General features: G+C 50.0%; 8 protein-coding genes across 8 annotated transcripts; 5 read left to right on the plus strand and 3 right to left on the minus strand.

The window, feature by feature from the left end:
* Positions 1-72: 72 nt before the first annotated feature.
* N7518_001259 (PITH domain-containing protein) lies at positions 73-951 on the minus strand (the record flags this gene model as incomplete). The annotated part of the gene is made up of 3 exons (XM_057182187.1): positions 73-493; positions 647-758; positions 819-951. 3 exons carry the CDS (start codon positions 949-951, stop codon positions 73-75), a joined length of 666 nt encoding a protein of 221 aa, XP_057043637.1.
* Positions 952-1,309: 358 nt separating this feature from the next.
* On the minus strand, positions 1,310-3,441 carry N7518_001260 (putative ATP dependent RNA helicase; the record flags this gene model as incomplete). Its single annotated transcript, XM_057182188.1, has 3 exons — positions 1,310-1,444; positions 1,504-3,162; positions 3,217-3,441. The coding sequence occupies 3 exons, from the start codon at positions 3,439-3,441 to the stop codon at positions 1,310-1,312; spliced, it is 2,019 nt and encodes a 672-aa protein (XP_057043638.1).
* A 307-nt stretch (positions 3,442-3,748) lies between these two features.
* N7518_001261 (CUE domain-containing protein) lies at positions 3,749-5,204 on the plus strand (the record flags this gene model as incomplete). The annotated part of the gene is made up of 5 exons (XM_057182189.1): positions 3,749-3,769; positions 3,825-4,134; positions 4,192-4,434; positions 4,488-4,757; positions 4,810-5,204. 5 exons carry the CDS (start codon positions 3,749-3,751, stop codon positions 5,202-5,204), a joined length of 1,239 nt encoding a protein of 412 aa, XP_057043639.1.
* A 387-nt stretch (positions 5,205-5,591) lies between these two features.
* Positions 5,592-6,042, minus strand: N7518_001262 (mitotic-spindle organizing protein 1; the record flags this gene model as incomplete). The annotated part of the gene is made up of 3 exons (XM_057182190.1): positions 5,592-5,660; positions 5,748-5,825; positions 5,953-6,042. The coding sequence occupies 3 exons, from the start codon at positions 6,040-6,042 to the stop codon at positions 5,592-5,594; spliced, it is 237 nt and encodes a 78-aa protein (XP_057043640.1).
* A 1,657-nt stretch (positions 6,043-7,699) lies between these two features.
* On the plus strand, positions 7,700-8,617 carry N7518_001263 (uncharacterized protein; the record flags this gene model as incomplete). The annotated part of the gene is made up of 1 exon (XM_057182191.1): positions 7,700-8,617. The coding sequence occupies one exon, from the start codon at positions 7,700-7,702 to the stop codon at positions 8,615-8,617; it is 918 nt and encodes a 305-aa protein (XP_057043641.1).
* A 322-nt stretch (positions 8,618-8,939) lies between these two features.
* On the plus strand, positions 8,940-9,449 carry N7518_001264 (GNAT family N-acetyltransferase; the record flags this gene model as incomplete). The annotated part of the gene is made up of 1 exon (XM_057182192.1): positions 8,940-9,449. The coding sequence occupies one exon, from the start codon at positions 8,940-8,942 to the stop codon at positions 9,447-9,449; it is 510 nt and encodes a 169-aa protein (XP_057043642.1).
* A 524-nt stretch (positions 9,450-9,973) lies between these two features.
* N7518_001265 (putative transmembrane glycoprotein) lies at positions 9,974-12,829 on the plus strand (the record flags this gene model as incomplete). Its single annotated transcript, XM_057182193.1, has 1 exon — positions 9,974-12,829. The coding sequence occupies one exon, from the start codon at positions 9,974-9,976 to the stop codon at positions 12,827-12,829; it is 2,856 nt and encodes a 951-aa protein (XP_057043643.1).
* Positions 12,830-13,768: 939 nt separating this feature from the next.
* N7518_001266 (PP2C family serine/threonine-protein phosphatase) lies at positions 13,769-15,751 on the plus strand (the record flags this gene model as incomplete). The annotated part of the gene is made up of 7 exons (XM_057182194.1): positions 13,769-13,804; positions 14,155-14,473; positions 14,533-14,606; positions 14,672-14,756; positions 14,825-15,031; positions 15,084-15,326; positions 15,399-15,751. The coding sequence occupies 7 exons, from the start codon at positions 13,769-13,771 to the stop codon at positions 15,749-15,751; spliced, it is 1,317 nt and encodes a 438-aa protein (XP_057043644.1).
* Between the last annotated feature and the right edge of the window lie 128 nt (positions 15,752-15,879).

Raw genomic sequence — 15,879 nt, forward strand, 5'->3', positions numbered from 1 at the left:
GAATGGTATTGTCGTTAATCATGACTGACCCAAAACACACCAGGTCATACTTCCCCCTTGAACGAACCCTATCTATTGCCCAGGCATAATACTGCCACCGATACCACTAACACCAGGAATAGAGACATGATCCTGGGGGTTCGCCGCAGCCTCATAGAGGAAATTAATCGGCTCCCGGGTTAACTTCATGAACTGCCCCTTGAAGCCTACATACCCAACCTTAGTAACATCCTCCTCCCCATCACTCCAATTATCCTCAAAGAAAAGCGTGACAAAGGTAGTCGCATTCCAATGAGCACGGTTCAACGGTAATTCAAAGACATCGGTGCCGGGTATAGGCTGCGGGACCTCAATTGTTTGAGTCGGGTGCAACTCCGACGCGGTTGAGAAATCCATATCGTCGCGATTCTTGAAAAGTTTTATTGTCTTTGGGGCGGAGCTTGTAGGCGCTGTATACAAGAGGAGGGAGTGGACGTTAACCTGGCCGTTGAAGCTATATTATAGAAGCTCGGATTAGTTTGGGGTTGGCGATAACGGTGAGGGGTCAAAATGGTGGGGGTGTGTTTAGGATTTTCGTGACGCATCGCAAGGGATTGAACATCCACTAGAAAATGTAGGATATATGTGTGGAATGAGCGAGACTCACGGGATGGTCATGAGCAGTTGTTCGTCGGCATCACTTTCGAGCTCGGGCTTGTCGTTTAGTCGCTCGGCCCAGGTTTTCTGGACGATGGCTGTACCAGAGTTTGGTGTCGTCTCTGTCAAGATTCAGGAATCGTCAGCAATAGTTGCCTGGTGATCACGATGGTCATGCGTACCATTTAGGGTTGTGATCAGGTCGAAGTTGATCTGGGAGTAAAGGAGGGATTGGATGGCTGGAGTGATATCGTTGGTATGGTCGTGATCTTCGCCGTGGCAGTGGCCATCGTGGTCATGATGGTGCCCTGACATTGCAAGATATTGGTATAGATTTGATGTTGTACAGGATGTGGATAAGACAAAGATGGGTTTGGATATTTGAAGGTGAGAGGTGTCTTGGAAGCTCTCCACTCCCGTGACGTCGTTTTATCCCGAGGGATCACATTGTTCGAAGTGAATTGATATTTCCTTGTATTAATTTACAATGTAGGTACTATATCTGAATATCTCACTGTACAGTACAGTGGCCCAAATTGCCTCTGTCGCTTTTACTGCCTTGGTTTCCCTCGATCGATAAAATGCAACCAACACACTATATCTCAATTCCACAGCTTCTTCAAACGCCTGGGTATTATTGTTTCTTTCCTCTCTAGCTGAATTCAAGGTGCTATTATTGTCTGACTCGGTAATAATCCGGAGCATACTCCAGCAGGTAACTCTTCTCGATCTTAGTGACATCGCGGATGTAAGTTTTGTCACCCGTTTGCATGATTTCGTGGAATATGACCCAGTCGGCTTTTCGGTTCTATATTCAAGTTAGTAACCCAACATGGACTTTCCCACACATGATTTATGGGCACTTACAAACATCAACGAGGTGGGGTGAGCATAAAGAGTCAGACCACCGCTGACAGTCTTAAAGGTTCCATCCGGTTGCATCTTCGCCGCGTGAGCAAAATAGCCCGTCGTAAGACACCGCCGAATCTGCTCCGGCTGCTTGCTTAAATCGGCTGCGCCGTGACGGGATGAAAGTGTCTCATCGACTTGAATGCCAAAGCGTTCTAGGTACCGTTTCAACTGGCCTCGGATACTCACTGCGCGCAGCAGTGCCCGGTAATTCAGGAGGTTGTCGCGACACCATTTTGAATCTTTCTTCCCCTTGGTGACAAAGGCTTGGTACACGTTCAGGTAAGTCAAATGATCGCCCTCTTCAACGGCGAACTTTCGCCGGTGACTCTCGGCAGATCTTTTGTCTCCAGCATGTTGAACCCACACGGTCCCCTGTAGGTTGACCATGGCCGCAATTGTGAGGATTTCACTCAAACAATTGAAAGATGGTGCGGTGAGAAGAACTTTGGCCATCATAGGATCCAGGGCAATTTCTGCCATCCGTACTCCAAGAGGTTTCGTGAGTTTGGCATAGTCGTCAATCGCACCGAGAGAAGACAATAGCTCAAGTGCACGAATAATAAGTTCTGCCGGCGGAGGGGTCAAAAAGTCGAACCGGACAATGTTGTCAATGCCCAGTGCTTTAAGCTGCATAATGACGGGTGCGAGATTTGACCGCTGGATTTCAGGTACGGTTGCTTCCGGCATCTGCTCGAACGCTTGCTGCGTGTACAGACGGAAACATTTCCCTGGTTTCGTTCTTCCAGCGCGGCCAGCTCGTTGGGTGGCGGATGCTTTTGATATTGGCACTGCAGTCAATGTATCAATACCAGTATTGGGGTTGTATGCCCTGAGTTTGGCAAAGCCGGAATCAATCACGTATACAATCCCATCGATTGTGACCGAGGCCTCGGCAATGTTGGTGGAGAAAATGACTTTTCGGGTGTTTTCTGGAGTCGGCTCGAAGACGTACATTTGCTGTTCCGTGGTAAGTCCAGCATAAAGTGGCAGTGGAAGCAAAGAGGGCGCCTTAGGATGGAGAGTTGCCGCTCTTTCGGATATCAACTGGATCGCAGTGTCGATCTCTTCCCGGCCAGTCAAAAAGAGAAGTACATCGCCTTCTGGTTCTTGGGTATGGATATCAAAGACGGTCTTGACTGCTCGTTCTATGTAATCTTCTGCCGGAGACTCAAGGAACACCATGTCAACTGGATACATTCGTCCTTCCAGACTGATGATCCGGCCAACGCTTCCACCCAAATCCGCCGGCTCTGCCTCGGGCCGGTACTCGTCACCCGCGAAGAAACGAAGAAAGTCCTCTGCTTGGAGGGTTGCACTACTAACAATAATGCGAAGTTCAGGGCGCTTCTTGCGGATCTTCTTTAGAGTCCCGAGCAGCACATCGGTACTGAGAGATCTTTCATGTGCCTCATCAACCATGATTACTGAATACCGCGAAAGTAGGGGATCAACCAGGGCTTCTCTGAGAAGCATCCCATCTGTCAAGAATTTGATTCTTGTTGCAGGAGATGTCAAATCTTCAAATCGGATAGAGTAGCCCACCTCTTCGCCGACTTTGCATCGCATCTCTTCTGCTACCCGCGTTGCAACCGTTGTAGCAGCCACCCGTCGGGGCTAGAACAGAGTTAGTCGCTACTTAATTTTAAGTATGATTGGATCAGTGCTCACCTGTGTGACAGCAATGATCTTCCCATCCTCACACCATCCTGCTTGGTCTAGATACTGCGGAAGCTGGGTTGTTTTCCCACTACCTGTTTGGCCCACCACGATAGTGACGGGGTATTTCTCAACCAGGTAGAGCAGATTCTTTTTGTGACGTGCGATAGGTAATAAAGCAGCCGGTTTATACAGAGCTGGAATGAAAGAGGTCGAGAGCTCCTGTTCTGAAGCCATTTTAGACCGAATTTTAGCTGAGAACGAACTCTGCTGGATTTGAGCCCGGTTGTTAAAAGAAACCAAATTGGGACTGGGCCATTCTGAGGTGTCAAGCGCTTTGCAGATTGGCAACTTGGAGATCGTCGGAGTTCTCGCAGAAACATCCAGGGCGATCTGTATAAAGCAGCCCACTATCACGTGCGCCCCACGTCACTTGAAGCTTCCCCGATATGTTCTGCTCTCAGACATTCTCAGGCAACACAGTTTTTGTGAATTTCCCTTCAGTCACTTTCAATACTCTGGCAGGTCCTGAAGATACATCAAGATGTCAGAGGAGGAAAAGATGGTATGTTTCAACCGGGTATCATCTCTTATCGCATGAGGCTCACGTTCATACCTAGAACACCTCCAGCAGACCCTCAGCTGCCCTTGGTTCCTCTAACAGCCCCCGAGCCGAGTCACCGACCACCGCGCGCCCGATGGACTTTGACGACGAGCCCCAGGAGAACGGGATTATTACGTCCGACCCTATCGCTACTCAGCCAGCTGCCGCCGAGGCAGCCCCGCCAAAGCCGCCCCGGCCCCTGAACCCGAGAGAACAGTCGGAGAACACCCTTAAGGAGGCATTTCCAAGCATAGAGCCAGGCGTCATCAAAGCGGTCCTGACCGCAAGCAATTGGAATGTCGAGCCGGCGTTCAATGCCCTCCTGGGTTCGTGGGGAATCTACTAAGAAATGAGTATGAGCTGACCACGACCTCGGCTTGCAGGTATGACCGACCCCAAGGCCCAAGAGGAGATGGCACCCCCGCCAAAGCCGCCGCGCCCAAGCCAACAGAGCACTGCTGCACAGCGACAACTGGAAGCCGATGAGATGTATGCACGTCAACTATCTGAGCATTACAATGCGGCAGGACGTCGCGCACCACCCCCGGGCTGGGAGAGTGATCCCCGATACCAGCGGCCTAGAGGAAGCGAGGAGTCAGAGGAGAGAGAATACAGCTTTTTTGATGGTACGGTTTATGGTGGCTTGCCGAATGGGCTCGTGCTAACTGGATGTTTACAGATGATCTACCTGTGATTCGCGAGAACCTCCGCAAGGGCTTCCTGGAGACGCAGAGTAAGGTTAACTCGTGGGTAACAAACCTGAAGAAGAGAATTGACGGAGAGGATCTGGACGAGGAGCCTAGCCATAATCAAAGAGAGACTCCTGTCCATGCCCGGCCCCGACGTAGTGGTGATATGGGCCGTCGCAGTGGAGATCGTGAGCGCTACGACGCGGACCCCAAGGTTCTCGGGGATGATTTCTCTGCTCTTGAGTTAAGGGATGGAGAAGGTAGATAGCGATCTCAAGCGTGGCATCATTGGGCCTTGCTAACTGTGCACAGCTCCCCCACCTCGCCCCCCTCGTCCGGGCCACCCCAGCTCTAAACCATCCGCATCTCCTTCTCCAGATAGGCGTAAGGTGTCTTTCCAGGATGGACCGCCCGTCGAGATCGACAACCTTTACGATGCTTCCACGCCATCCAAGCGTCTCAGCTCAACAGGCAACAAGGCGAGCAAATGGCAGCCACTGTCCACCGTTGAGCCTTCTCCCGTCGCGGAAAATGACCCATTCAGCCTTGGCGATAGCGATGATGAGAAGGAAACTAAGATCAAGGAGCATACCACGGGCTCGGAGGGCAATCAGCTCAAGCACGTTACTGTCGAGTCAGTCTCCGACGAAGTGGGTTCCATGAACCAGGAGACCAAGGGCGCGAGCAAGCCCGACGAGTCAAAATAATTGCGAATGTCTGGAATTTGAATATCCCCACTGTTATCTGCGCGAAGCACTTCTTACCTTTCCTCCCAGCCCGTGACCATATTTATTTCCCCTGTCGTTCTACTCTGCCAACTTGCTCTGCTATGCGCTACCCACCTCCCTGATTTTACATACCTAGTAGAGGTAGCCCAAGACATTTTTCAACCTTCGAATACCTGCATAAACCCAAGCCAAATTGAATCTGTATTTGTACCGGAAAGAAACAAAACAAAAGGGTATATCTCCGACTGGCCCGTATAGTAGCCTCAACGCCAAAACCAAAACAAACCAACAGGCCTCGTTCAATTCACTGATAGGCATCAGGCAACTCCCGAGGTCTCTTACACCCACGCCAACTCCCCAAAACTATTACTCCATGGCGGGAGCATTACCCACGCGCTTTGAACCCGTCTCCTTGCGCAGATCCTTGATGACAGTCTGTAAAGCAGAGTCAGCTGAAAGATACCTCCAAAAGCCGAGTAATGCGCGTAGAGTGCTGTTATTGGTCTCGGGGGAAACGCGTACCGCCAAAGCATCGGGGTTGACCCCGTTTTCAATGAGAGACACACAAAGTGACAGCTCTGTCCGGTCCAGGTTGGTATTCTGTTCAAAATGTCAGTTTTAGGGTTACAGCTTTATCTTCTTTTTGTAAAGAAGAGAGAATGACAACATGGACTAGGCAGTCTTGAATTCTGAATCCTCTCTAGTTCAGTCCGGGGTGAGCACGCACCAGCAAGTCGGAGATCTCCTGAAGAATATCGATGACTTCTCTGGCAGCTTGGCGCTTGTCATCTGCCTGGTCTTGAGTTTTCGGCGGCATATTTTATTTTGATATTGAAGGTGGGGGTTGTTGAAGTGTGAGGCGGTTTTGCGGTTGAATCTGTGTGGTTGGAGTTGAGTTGATTGTGTGTAGTGTGGGACTCTGCTGCGGGTCAAGGCAAATCATCGACGCGCATATTATACGGAGTACTCCATACATCAACGTGATATTTGATATTTTGATATTCATCTGTATTCTCTAGGATACAACATTTTGGTATCATTTAAGATAATCTCTTGGAATCTAGGGAATATTATGAACACTAATGTAGGCGTTCTCTATTCAATTGTCAATAGATGACAATCTGCACACTCTCAATCCTCACGATAAATGCATGTAATAAATACATTGTCTACAAATGGTAGAACTGGCCCATAAGCAGCCACCTTGATAACTACCACTAAGATCTGGTGATCTTCCAACAGTGGATATGACGGTTTCGCACCAAACCCTAATCACAACCATCCCCCGCCCTCTTACTACCTTTAGACGTTAGGACTCGGGTGAGATAGAAACAGATCCAAAAGGGTGATTTACTAGGAAGAAACCCTGATCTTATGGCTATTTATGTCAAACGAACTGTGCACTAGTTAGAGTAATTATTAGGCTGATCTGGCTAATCCTAGAGCCAGTGAATACTTTCTTTGTTTTTCGGCATCCGGAAGTTAATAAATACCTACATGTATGTAAGTTTATACTCTTGTAGGGGACTTTTGTTTGCTATGGGTTGTGTATAGTATTTACCATATGTAGGTAGTAGAAATTCTTTCACGTCCTTTTCGTTTCCCTGTTTCCCTGTATGCCTTTTACATACATTTTTCTTATATTTACATAAAATGAGACTACTTTGCTTTACTGTGACAGCGTAACCCCATGCAATGGGCTATTATGAAGATATAGTTGATCCCCAAATAGCGTTACCCTACAGAAATGTCCTGGCATCGCTAATATACCTCTCGTGAGCATGTAGCTAATGTAGGTTTGTTTTGGGCATGTCTCTAGGAAGAGGTGATTGGAGACATATTGACAACACTGAGATAAACTTTTAGGACTGTATCAAAGTAATATATTGAATGGAGGTCAGGACGGAGAGCTGCATGATCGAGAGGTTGAGGTATACATGTGAGGCGTTACATCCTAGGACCTAAGCTGAGCACACGGCAAAAACCCTAGGAGGTCATACTTTGCATACAGCAGCTGTTCGTTCACGAGATCGAAGATTTATATAACAAGCTTGGAACATTCTAAGAACTAGGTCATGAAAAACGAGGATAGGGCCTCAGGCCCTCGTACTACATATGTACTATCTAGCTTGTAAGTTGTAAGCTTCAAGAGAAAGCTGCATATAAATAACCATTCAATAGAAGATAAGATGAAACAAAGGTGAATACAAATATCATCAGGTGATTCTATCCTCGGTTTTGTATCTGGAGAGGGCTGATATAGAAACGTGGACCGGGAAAAAATGGAAATGCGACGACATTGGTACGAGGCGAACGGCGATGCTAACTAAATGGTTAAGGTAAATGCGTTCAGAGAACGATGTAATCAACCAAAATAAAAGTCAAGCTGTACACACCGTACTTCAGCTCTTCTCTTACTCACATTTCCCACGATCCCATCTGCAGCCAGCCCTATCGGGTTGAGGCCAAACATCATGCCTTTCAGCGTGACTGCATTCAATAGGGACACGGGATTCGTCATCGTACCATCGACAGACCCAACAGCCTGGCAACAATTCCGAGACCGACCTTGTCTTTTCCTCGCCCGCAAGCTCTCTGCCTGGCGACCAGCCAACCGCCCCGACCTGCCTGAAAAACCTATCACTGTAGTCTGTATTGCAAACGCCCACAGACAGCGACCAGTGATACCGCATGGTGACATTCTGATCTATGCTGGTGGGTTGGCAGCAGATGGATCGCTCACCGAACTCCAAGCCACGCTGGACTGGCTACGATCTCAGCCTCACTACACTAAACTCGTTGTGGCGGGCAGATCTGACCGGTATCTTAACGTATTCAAGAAGGGGGGTGACCGCTGGAGATATGGATATCACAATGCGGCACAATGGAGCGACATCATCTATCTGGAACACGAGCATGTCACAGTGACTGCTCAGAATGGACGCCAACTCCAGATCTTTGGAAGCCCATACTCACCAAAGACTGTTCCGTTCCCGGCCTTCCAGTACCCTGAGACTGATAATATTTGGGACCAAATCCCTGGCAGCGTGGACATTCTCATCACTCACACACCACCATACACGCACCGCGACTCTCTCCAAGGATGCTGGCACTTGTTGGAGCGGCTTTGGAGGGATCCTCCCCGGCTGCATGTTTTTGGCTGTTCTCTTGAGAATTATGGCTCTGAACTTTTGCACTATGATGCTCTTCAGGAGGCCATGGAGCGCATTGAGGCTGCCGGTGGGGGCTTTGTCAATCTTCTGAAGGTGCTCAAAGCGCTTGTACAGTCCTTTTTTCGTCCTAGTATCAAAGCTAAAACTGCGCTCGTGAACGCATGCATTGAAGGGGGATTGTGGCATCCCGGACGCCAACCAATCACGGTTGTTATTTGACTTGGGCTGGAGATTGGTTGCCTATGTGCCTAGGCACTTTGCGAGGATGAGGTGACTCGATGCGTGATTTACCAATGAATGAACCACCTGCTTTAACTGTACATGCCTAGACGCGTAGATGAAATTGAGATATTGTCGACTCGTAGTTGTTTATAGATCAAGGGGATTCTCATTGGTCGAAACTCACCGGTGGGGACCACGACACTTTTCACTACACTCGATGTTTGAACTAACTTCCTACTTTTACACGGCATAAACTGTCACAGTTACAGTGTCAAATATCTGGAACAGGCGTGTTAAAACTAGTCAGCCGTGGTCTGGAATGGCACCTCGATGCGAAACGGGAGGAATGTCCGGCCTCACCATCTCGGACATTCATTCCTTAAAGAGGAACGAGGCACTGGAGATTCTTGCCCAAATTTCACGCGTCGAGAAAAAGACCTTCCCCACCAATGAGGCATTTCCATTCGGCGAAGATTTGTGGAGAAAGAAGCCTAACACGCGAGTTCTGTACGCGATTCGAGCCAAGGGATTGCAATCTGATCTAATTGCCTATGCGGTCTATGTCCGACAGAAGGGCGTTGCGCTCTTGCACAAAGTCTGTGTGACAGAGCCTAACCGCCGTCAAGGTGTCGGCCAGGAGGTGCTGTCCTACATTCAGCAGCGCCTACGAAAGGAGGGCTGCCAGTATATTCAACTCTGGGTGGACCAGGCCAGGGAGCCTGCACGCGCCTTGTATCTCCGAATTGGATTCGAGGAGCGTGAGGTCATCCCTGATTACTATGCCCCTGGACGAACAGGTATCAAAATGGTCCTGGATTTAGAAGCGTGATGGTTGAGCCACTGCCGTCAATGCTGCACTCCACGGGCTTTTTTCCCCCACTAAAAATGTGCCTTGCCTTATCGGTCCCTTTGTAATACATCCTAGGGACAATAAGTCATGGTGGTTGGACGCGTCTATGCTCCTTGGCTGCTGCAGGAGCCACCTATCGCTACCCCTTGCATGGACACCGGCATCTTCGAAACGTGAGATTATAGCGATCGGGCCTGTGTCCATTCTCCGCTGTCATTTTGCTACATACCTCCGTGATATCTAACATATCCAGGTATGGCTTTTTTCAAAGGGCACGCCTTGAATGTCTCCCTGGTCCCTTTGGTGCGAGAGGGACCGCGATCCTTTTCTGGAAGATCATGCGTGATACTCATTCATCTTCGTCCTGAATCTCTTTCTTTCCATCTTGACTACTTTCACTATTTTTCGCCGTGAGACTGGGAGCACCATTGGTGATTGGCGAGCTAGCCGTGTACTTTCCAGCTATATCCAGTTCCAGTGTTCTCGCGTTCTCTCAATCGACCATGGCGTTCTTTCTCACCATCGCGCTGGCTTTCCTGTCAGTCGCCACTGCAGCGTCACTGTCTGCCAATTATCCTATCAACGCGCAATTGCCACCTGTTGCCCGAGTTTCACAGCCTTTCCGATTTGAATTTGCCCAAAGTACCTTCTCCAACAGTGACGCGGACACTAAATACTCTCTATTAAACGCACCATCATGGCTCGAAGTGGACAGCAGCAGTCTCACCCTATCCGGAACGCCGCACTCAGGCGACAGTGGCGCGATCACTTTCAAGCTTGTGGCATCGAATGGATCGGAAAAAGACAGCATGGACGTTACTTTAATCGTGACAGCAGATCAGGGACCGACGGTGAACAAACCGCTTGTACCTCAGCTGCAGAAATTGGGACCGGTCTCGTACCCTGCCACACTGTTCATTCACCCCGGTATTCCATTCTCGATTGAGTTCGATCCGGATACCTTCAACAACACGCATCCTTCCACGATCTACTACGGAACATCGCCAAACAACGCCCCGCTACCTTCCTGGATCAACTTTGACCCGGCAGCCCTGAAATTTGTTGGAAATAGCCCTGCTTTTCCAGGCGCGGGGCCTCAAACGTTTACCTTCCAGCTGATCGCATCAGATGTAGCTGGATATAGTGCGGCCAAGATGACTTTTGAACTATCGATCGGTCCCCATATTCTGACATTCAACGAGACTGTCCAGACTTTTAACCTTACGAGGGGAGAGGAGTTCAACAGTCCTAATTTCACTAGTCTTCTCTCTATGGACGGTTCGCCAACTTCTATCAAGAAGCTGGCAAAAGTCGACGCTGAACTGCCGAATTGGTTGAAACTGGATAAGGACAATATATCGCTGAGCGGGACGCCACCGAATAATGCTGTGAACCAGAATATCACTATTGCCGTTACGGACTCTTTTCAGGACCAAGCGCAGTTGATGGTTCGCCTAGAGTTCTTGAAGCTGTTCCTCGATACTGTCGATGGCTGCGAGGCTGCCATTGGCCAGGAGTTCAAGTTTGTGTTCAACCAGTCTATTGTCACCGATGACTCTGTACAATTGGAGGTCGATTTGGACAACGACCTCACATGGCTTACTTACTTCTCGGACAACAAGACTCTTTACGGGCACGTTCCGGATGACATGGATCCTAAGAAGTACACCATCCCTCTTACTGCATATCAAGGATCGACCAAAGACACAATGGACTTCATTCTCGATGTGCTGAGAGCCTCGGACACACACTCGAATCCCACAGATCCGTTTACCAATTCTAACAGCCCCAACCACAAGAAGGCTGGCATCATCGCCATCTCAGTCGTGGTTCCATTCGTGGTGATTCTGAGTCTGCTGATTCTCTTCTGCTGCTGGCGTAGTCGCAAGAGCTCACCCACGGTCGAAGAAGGTCCGTCCGACAGCAAGATTCCTCCGCCACGACCTGTTAGGCCAGATGTTCCTAATTGTCAGCCATCCATGACGGAAAGACCTTCCCGTGATGACAATTCCGAAGATTGGATGAGTCCTATCTCCCCATCCTCGATTCCCAAGCTCGAACTTGGGCCCGCGTGGAACGTGTCATCATTTGATAAACGGGAGCACCCAGTTAATTTTACTATCCCTGAGCCCGTTGTTCCCCCTCGCTCTCCTGCTCGCAACTCTCCCACTCGCAACTCTCCCATTCGCGGGGGCTTTGTCCCACTACGAGACCCCATCACCCAAGAGGACAACCCAGTCCAAACTGTCTCACCTTCCAGGAAGCAAAACAATCGCCTCTCATACACCAACAGCCCCGTGCGTCGTAGAACCACCAACCGGTCCCGACGAGAGCCATTGAAGCCGATCCAAGCGCGAGCCGTGAAGCGAGAATCTCTCCAATCATCCAAGTCCAAGAGATACTCAAAGCGCTCAAGCGGTATTTCCTCCATTGCCTCTGGACTACCTGTACGATTCAGCGGAGCCGGCCATGGTGCCGGCGGCTTCGGACCTCCTGGACACGGCGTGGTGCACGCATCGTGGCAAAACGCACGAGCATCAATGCTGAGCGATGAGACTAGCCTAACAAATATGGCGCCAATTTTATCGCGTCCGCCAGCAGCAGGACGCATGCGCCACAGCATGGCATCCAGCATCCACGACAACCACAAGCGTATGACCCTACGCACTGTTGAGCCCGACGACTCCATCCTTTCCGAAGCCGACTCCCTCGAAGCCTTTGTCCACAGCCGAGCCAAGCACCGCAACTCCTCCAACCCTCTCTTCTCCGCGCAAATAAGCCGGCGCACTTCCTCGGGCATGCGCGCACTCGACCGAAACCGCAGCATGCGGAGTCGTGCCGACACCGTCTCCGTGTCAACCTTCAGCGACGAATTCCGCCAATCCATCCAAGAACGTCCCTTATCGACTGCGATGTCCGCCTCTGATTACGGTGACGACAGCAACAACAACAGCCGCTTCTCTCAATATCAGAACTCCCAATTTCAGAACCAGCCCGGTCTGTTTCCCCTTGCTGAGGGAAGCGTATATGGCCAGAGCCAGTTGAGTCTCGCACAAGACTACCGCGGTGCTATCTCCCCGCTGCCGCGGTTCTGGAGCGAGAATAGTCTGGGCAGTGCTCGGAAATTGGAGGGCCAGGGCACCTCTCAGCCTCAGAAAGTGAATGATGAAAATGCTATGCCGCCCAGCTCATCTATGATCTCGGATTTGGACGAACATCTGTCCCGCAAGGTCAGCCCTAATAAGGACCCCGATCATCCGTGGTGGTTGTCGTCGCCTCTTGAGCCCCCGCGGCCGCCGAAGAGTGCTGATAATCGGGGTCTTCCTGTAGCCAGCAGTGGGGAGCTGGCATTTGTTTGATCTTTGGCTTCTTCGCCTATATTTTCCTTGTTTAATGTCTCTCTCTCTTTCTCCGTTTGTCTTTCTTTTCTTTCTATTGTTGTTTCTGGCGTTATCCGGCATTGCGAGCATGATATCCATTGGCTTTTCTATGGTTGATTCGTTGGTATTTTGGTATTTTAGTGAAGTCTTTATGTTAATCAATCTAGTTCTAGAGCGAATAGTAATATCTCTGTATCATTGTTTGATCGTTATCGTAGTGGGCCACTGGGGCTTTTAGGATACACCGCTTGGCTTTCTAACATGGAATAACACAGTGCGATGCGATACACAAGTAGTAGCATGGCTTATGAGCGGGATAAGAGCACCAAAGAGGAATATTAATCCCTACATACAGGAATAGTGTAGATTTTGAAATTTTCGAATATGGCGTGACTGTACGGTGACTCCATGGCCCCTATTTATTATACATGGAGTTTCTCTTTGGCCTCAATGAGACACAGAATACAATATGCTAGATCCTACGTAGTCTTATGTATGACTTCTTTATAACAAATATCTCTGAACTCCTAAACATCCTCCAACATTCCCAGAGAACAGGCCAGACACCACCTCACGTGACTCTATAGAGGCACGGCGTAACAAAAGCGGTAAACGCAATACCAGGAAATCTCTGCGAGGGTCTTGTCTGGACTCGGACTTCTCTCTCCTAGCTTCCTTGAAACTTATCTTTCCAATCCTCATCTGCGAAAAATCCCTGTTCTTTTCCAAAAACATCCCAAGGCAAGAAATCCTATCGTCATCCGTCGTTCCCCACTTATCGCGGGACCCAGACGCGCGCTGAAAGCCCTGCGCCCTCATCTGACCCTTTCCCTACAGCACATCTCCTAGCATTTTCCACACTTCGATCCGGAAACCTCGAATCCCCCACCTTCCCCGAATTATTCAATCTTTGCCAATATGGGTCAAACCCTATCGGAGCCGGTGGTCGAAAAGGTGAGTCGATATTTCGCTTTTTTGATTCACACCCCACACTGGCCCATTGTGACCCTCCAATGTCCTTTCTTATGGCGTCGAAACACTCCCCTTTCTTGGCTCCTGTCATACCTCTGAACCAGGGGGTTATGGACCGAGTCCCTCTCAGTTCTTTCCGTTGAACAAATAGTCCGTGCTGTCGCTCGGAGGAATCTTCCTCGGGTTGCCATGCGGGGTCTTGGGTAGTTCAGCTGAGTAGTGGGGGGTGTTCGAGCAGCAACGAACTGGCATCGCAATCCTACCAGGCAGCCTTGCATATGTTGTAGAAAAGCATCGAGTGTTACTAACTTGTTATTTTTCGCTTGTTACAGACCTCGTCCGAAGGCGGGGATGACTCCTGTGTGTATGGTGTGTCGGCCATGCAGGGCTGGCGAATCAGCATGGAGGACGCCCACGCTACAATTCTTGACCTCCAGGCAAAGTATACCGGCACCAACGAAAAACCGACCGATCCGGAACACCGTCTCGCCTTCTTTGGTGTGTACGATGGCCACGGTGGAGACAAGGTGGCATTATTCACCGGCGAGAACCTGCACAAGATCGTCTCTCGGCAGGATGCTTTCGCCAAGGGCGATATTGAGCAAGCCATGAAGGATGGTTTCCTTGCGACCGATAGGGCTATTTTAGAAGGTTTGTGCGATGTTGTCGTTGCCGAGGTACTTCGTGCTGGATCGCTGACTTGAGCCCAGACCCCCGTTATGAGGAGGAAGTGTCTGGCTGCACTGCTTCCACGGCCATTATCTCACAGAAGAAGATCTGGGTGGTATGTTATGACCTTGAAAAAAAAGCCCCTATATCCGATTAAAGGGGTAAACTGACCGGTCAAAGGCCAACGCTGGTGATTCACGATCCGTCTTGGGTGTCAAGGGACGTGCAAAGCCACTCTCATTCGACCACAAGCCTCAGAACGAGGGTAAGTGCATGGAATCATACAAGCCGCTACATGAAACATTATGAGGGTCTGACAAATAATTCAAACAGGCGAGAAGGCTCGTATCACCGCTGCTGGCGGCTTCGTCGACTTCGGTCGTGTCAATGGCAACCTTGCCCTGTCCCGTGCTATCGGTGACTTTGAATTCAAGAAGAGCCCTGAGCTCTCTCCCGAACAACAGATTGTCACCGCATACCCCGATGTGACCGTTCACGAGCTGACGAATGATGATGAGTTCCTGGTGATTGCCTGTGATGGTATGTTTTCTATTACTCCCTCTCGCTAATATCATTGCTAAACAATCTACAGGTATCTGGGACTGCCAGTCCTCCCAGGCTGTGGTTGAGTTTGTCCGCAGAGGCATTGCTGCTAAGCAGCCCCTTGCCCATATCTCTGAAAACATGATGGACAACTGCCTTGCCTCCAACAGCGAGACCGGCGGTGTTGGCTGCGACAACATGACCATGATCGTGATTGGACTCCTACAAGGAAAGACCAAGGAGGAGTGGTATAACCAGATTGCAGAGCGGGTTGCGAACGGGGATGGTCCTTGTGCTCCGCCCGAGTACGGCAAGTCTCCCGAGGAACCCGAAAGCATCCCCACTTCTTCGTGCTGACGGGCAGTTCGTGCAGCCGAGTTCCGCGGCCCCGGAATCCGGAACCAGTTTGAGAATAACCCGGATGAATATGACCTGGAGATGGAGCGTTCGCGTGGATTAGGTGTCCGTTCGGGCCGCATCATCCTCCTGGGTGATGGCACTGAGCTCTCTACGGACCAGAACGATGGCGAACTTTTTGACCAGACCGAGGAAGACCAGGACCGTACCAACCAGGTGCAGCACGAATCAAGCACCCGGAACGACCGCCAGGCCACTCCTGGTCCTCAGGGGAAACAGGAGAATGTCAGCGGGACTTCTGCTCAAATATCCGAATCCCCGGCTTCCACTGACGCCGAGAAAGAGAAGTCCGCATCGTAGGCTATGAACTTATGAACCGTCCATCGATTGGTTCTCCCTGTTTTGGTTTCAACCTGCTTTTATTTTCCCTGCCCACAGTCAACGACCCTTCCCCTTGATTCCACGATCTATGCCTTGTTTTCCTCCCC

The sequence above is a fragment of the Penicillium psychrosexuale genome (genome assembly GCF_028828465.1).
Source record: "Penicillium psychrosexuale strain IBT 29551 chromosome Unknown utg000002l, whole genome shotgun sequence".
Lineage (NCBI taxonomy): Eukaryota > Fungi > Ascomycota > Eurotiomycetes > Eurotiales > Aspergillaceae > Penicillium > Penicillium psychrosexuale.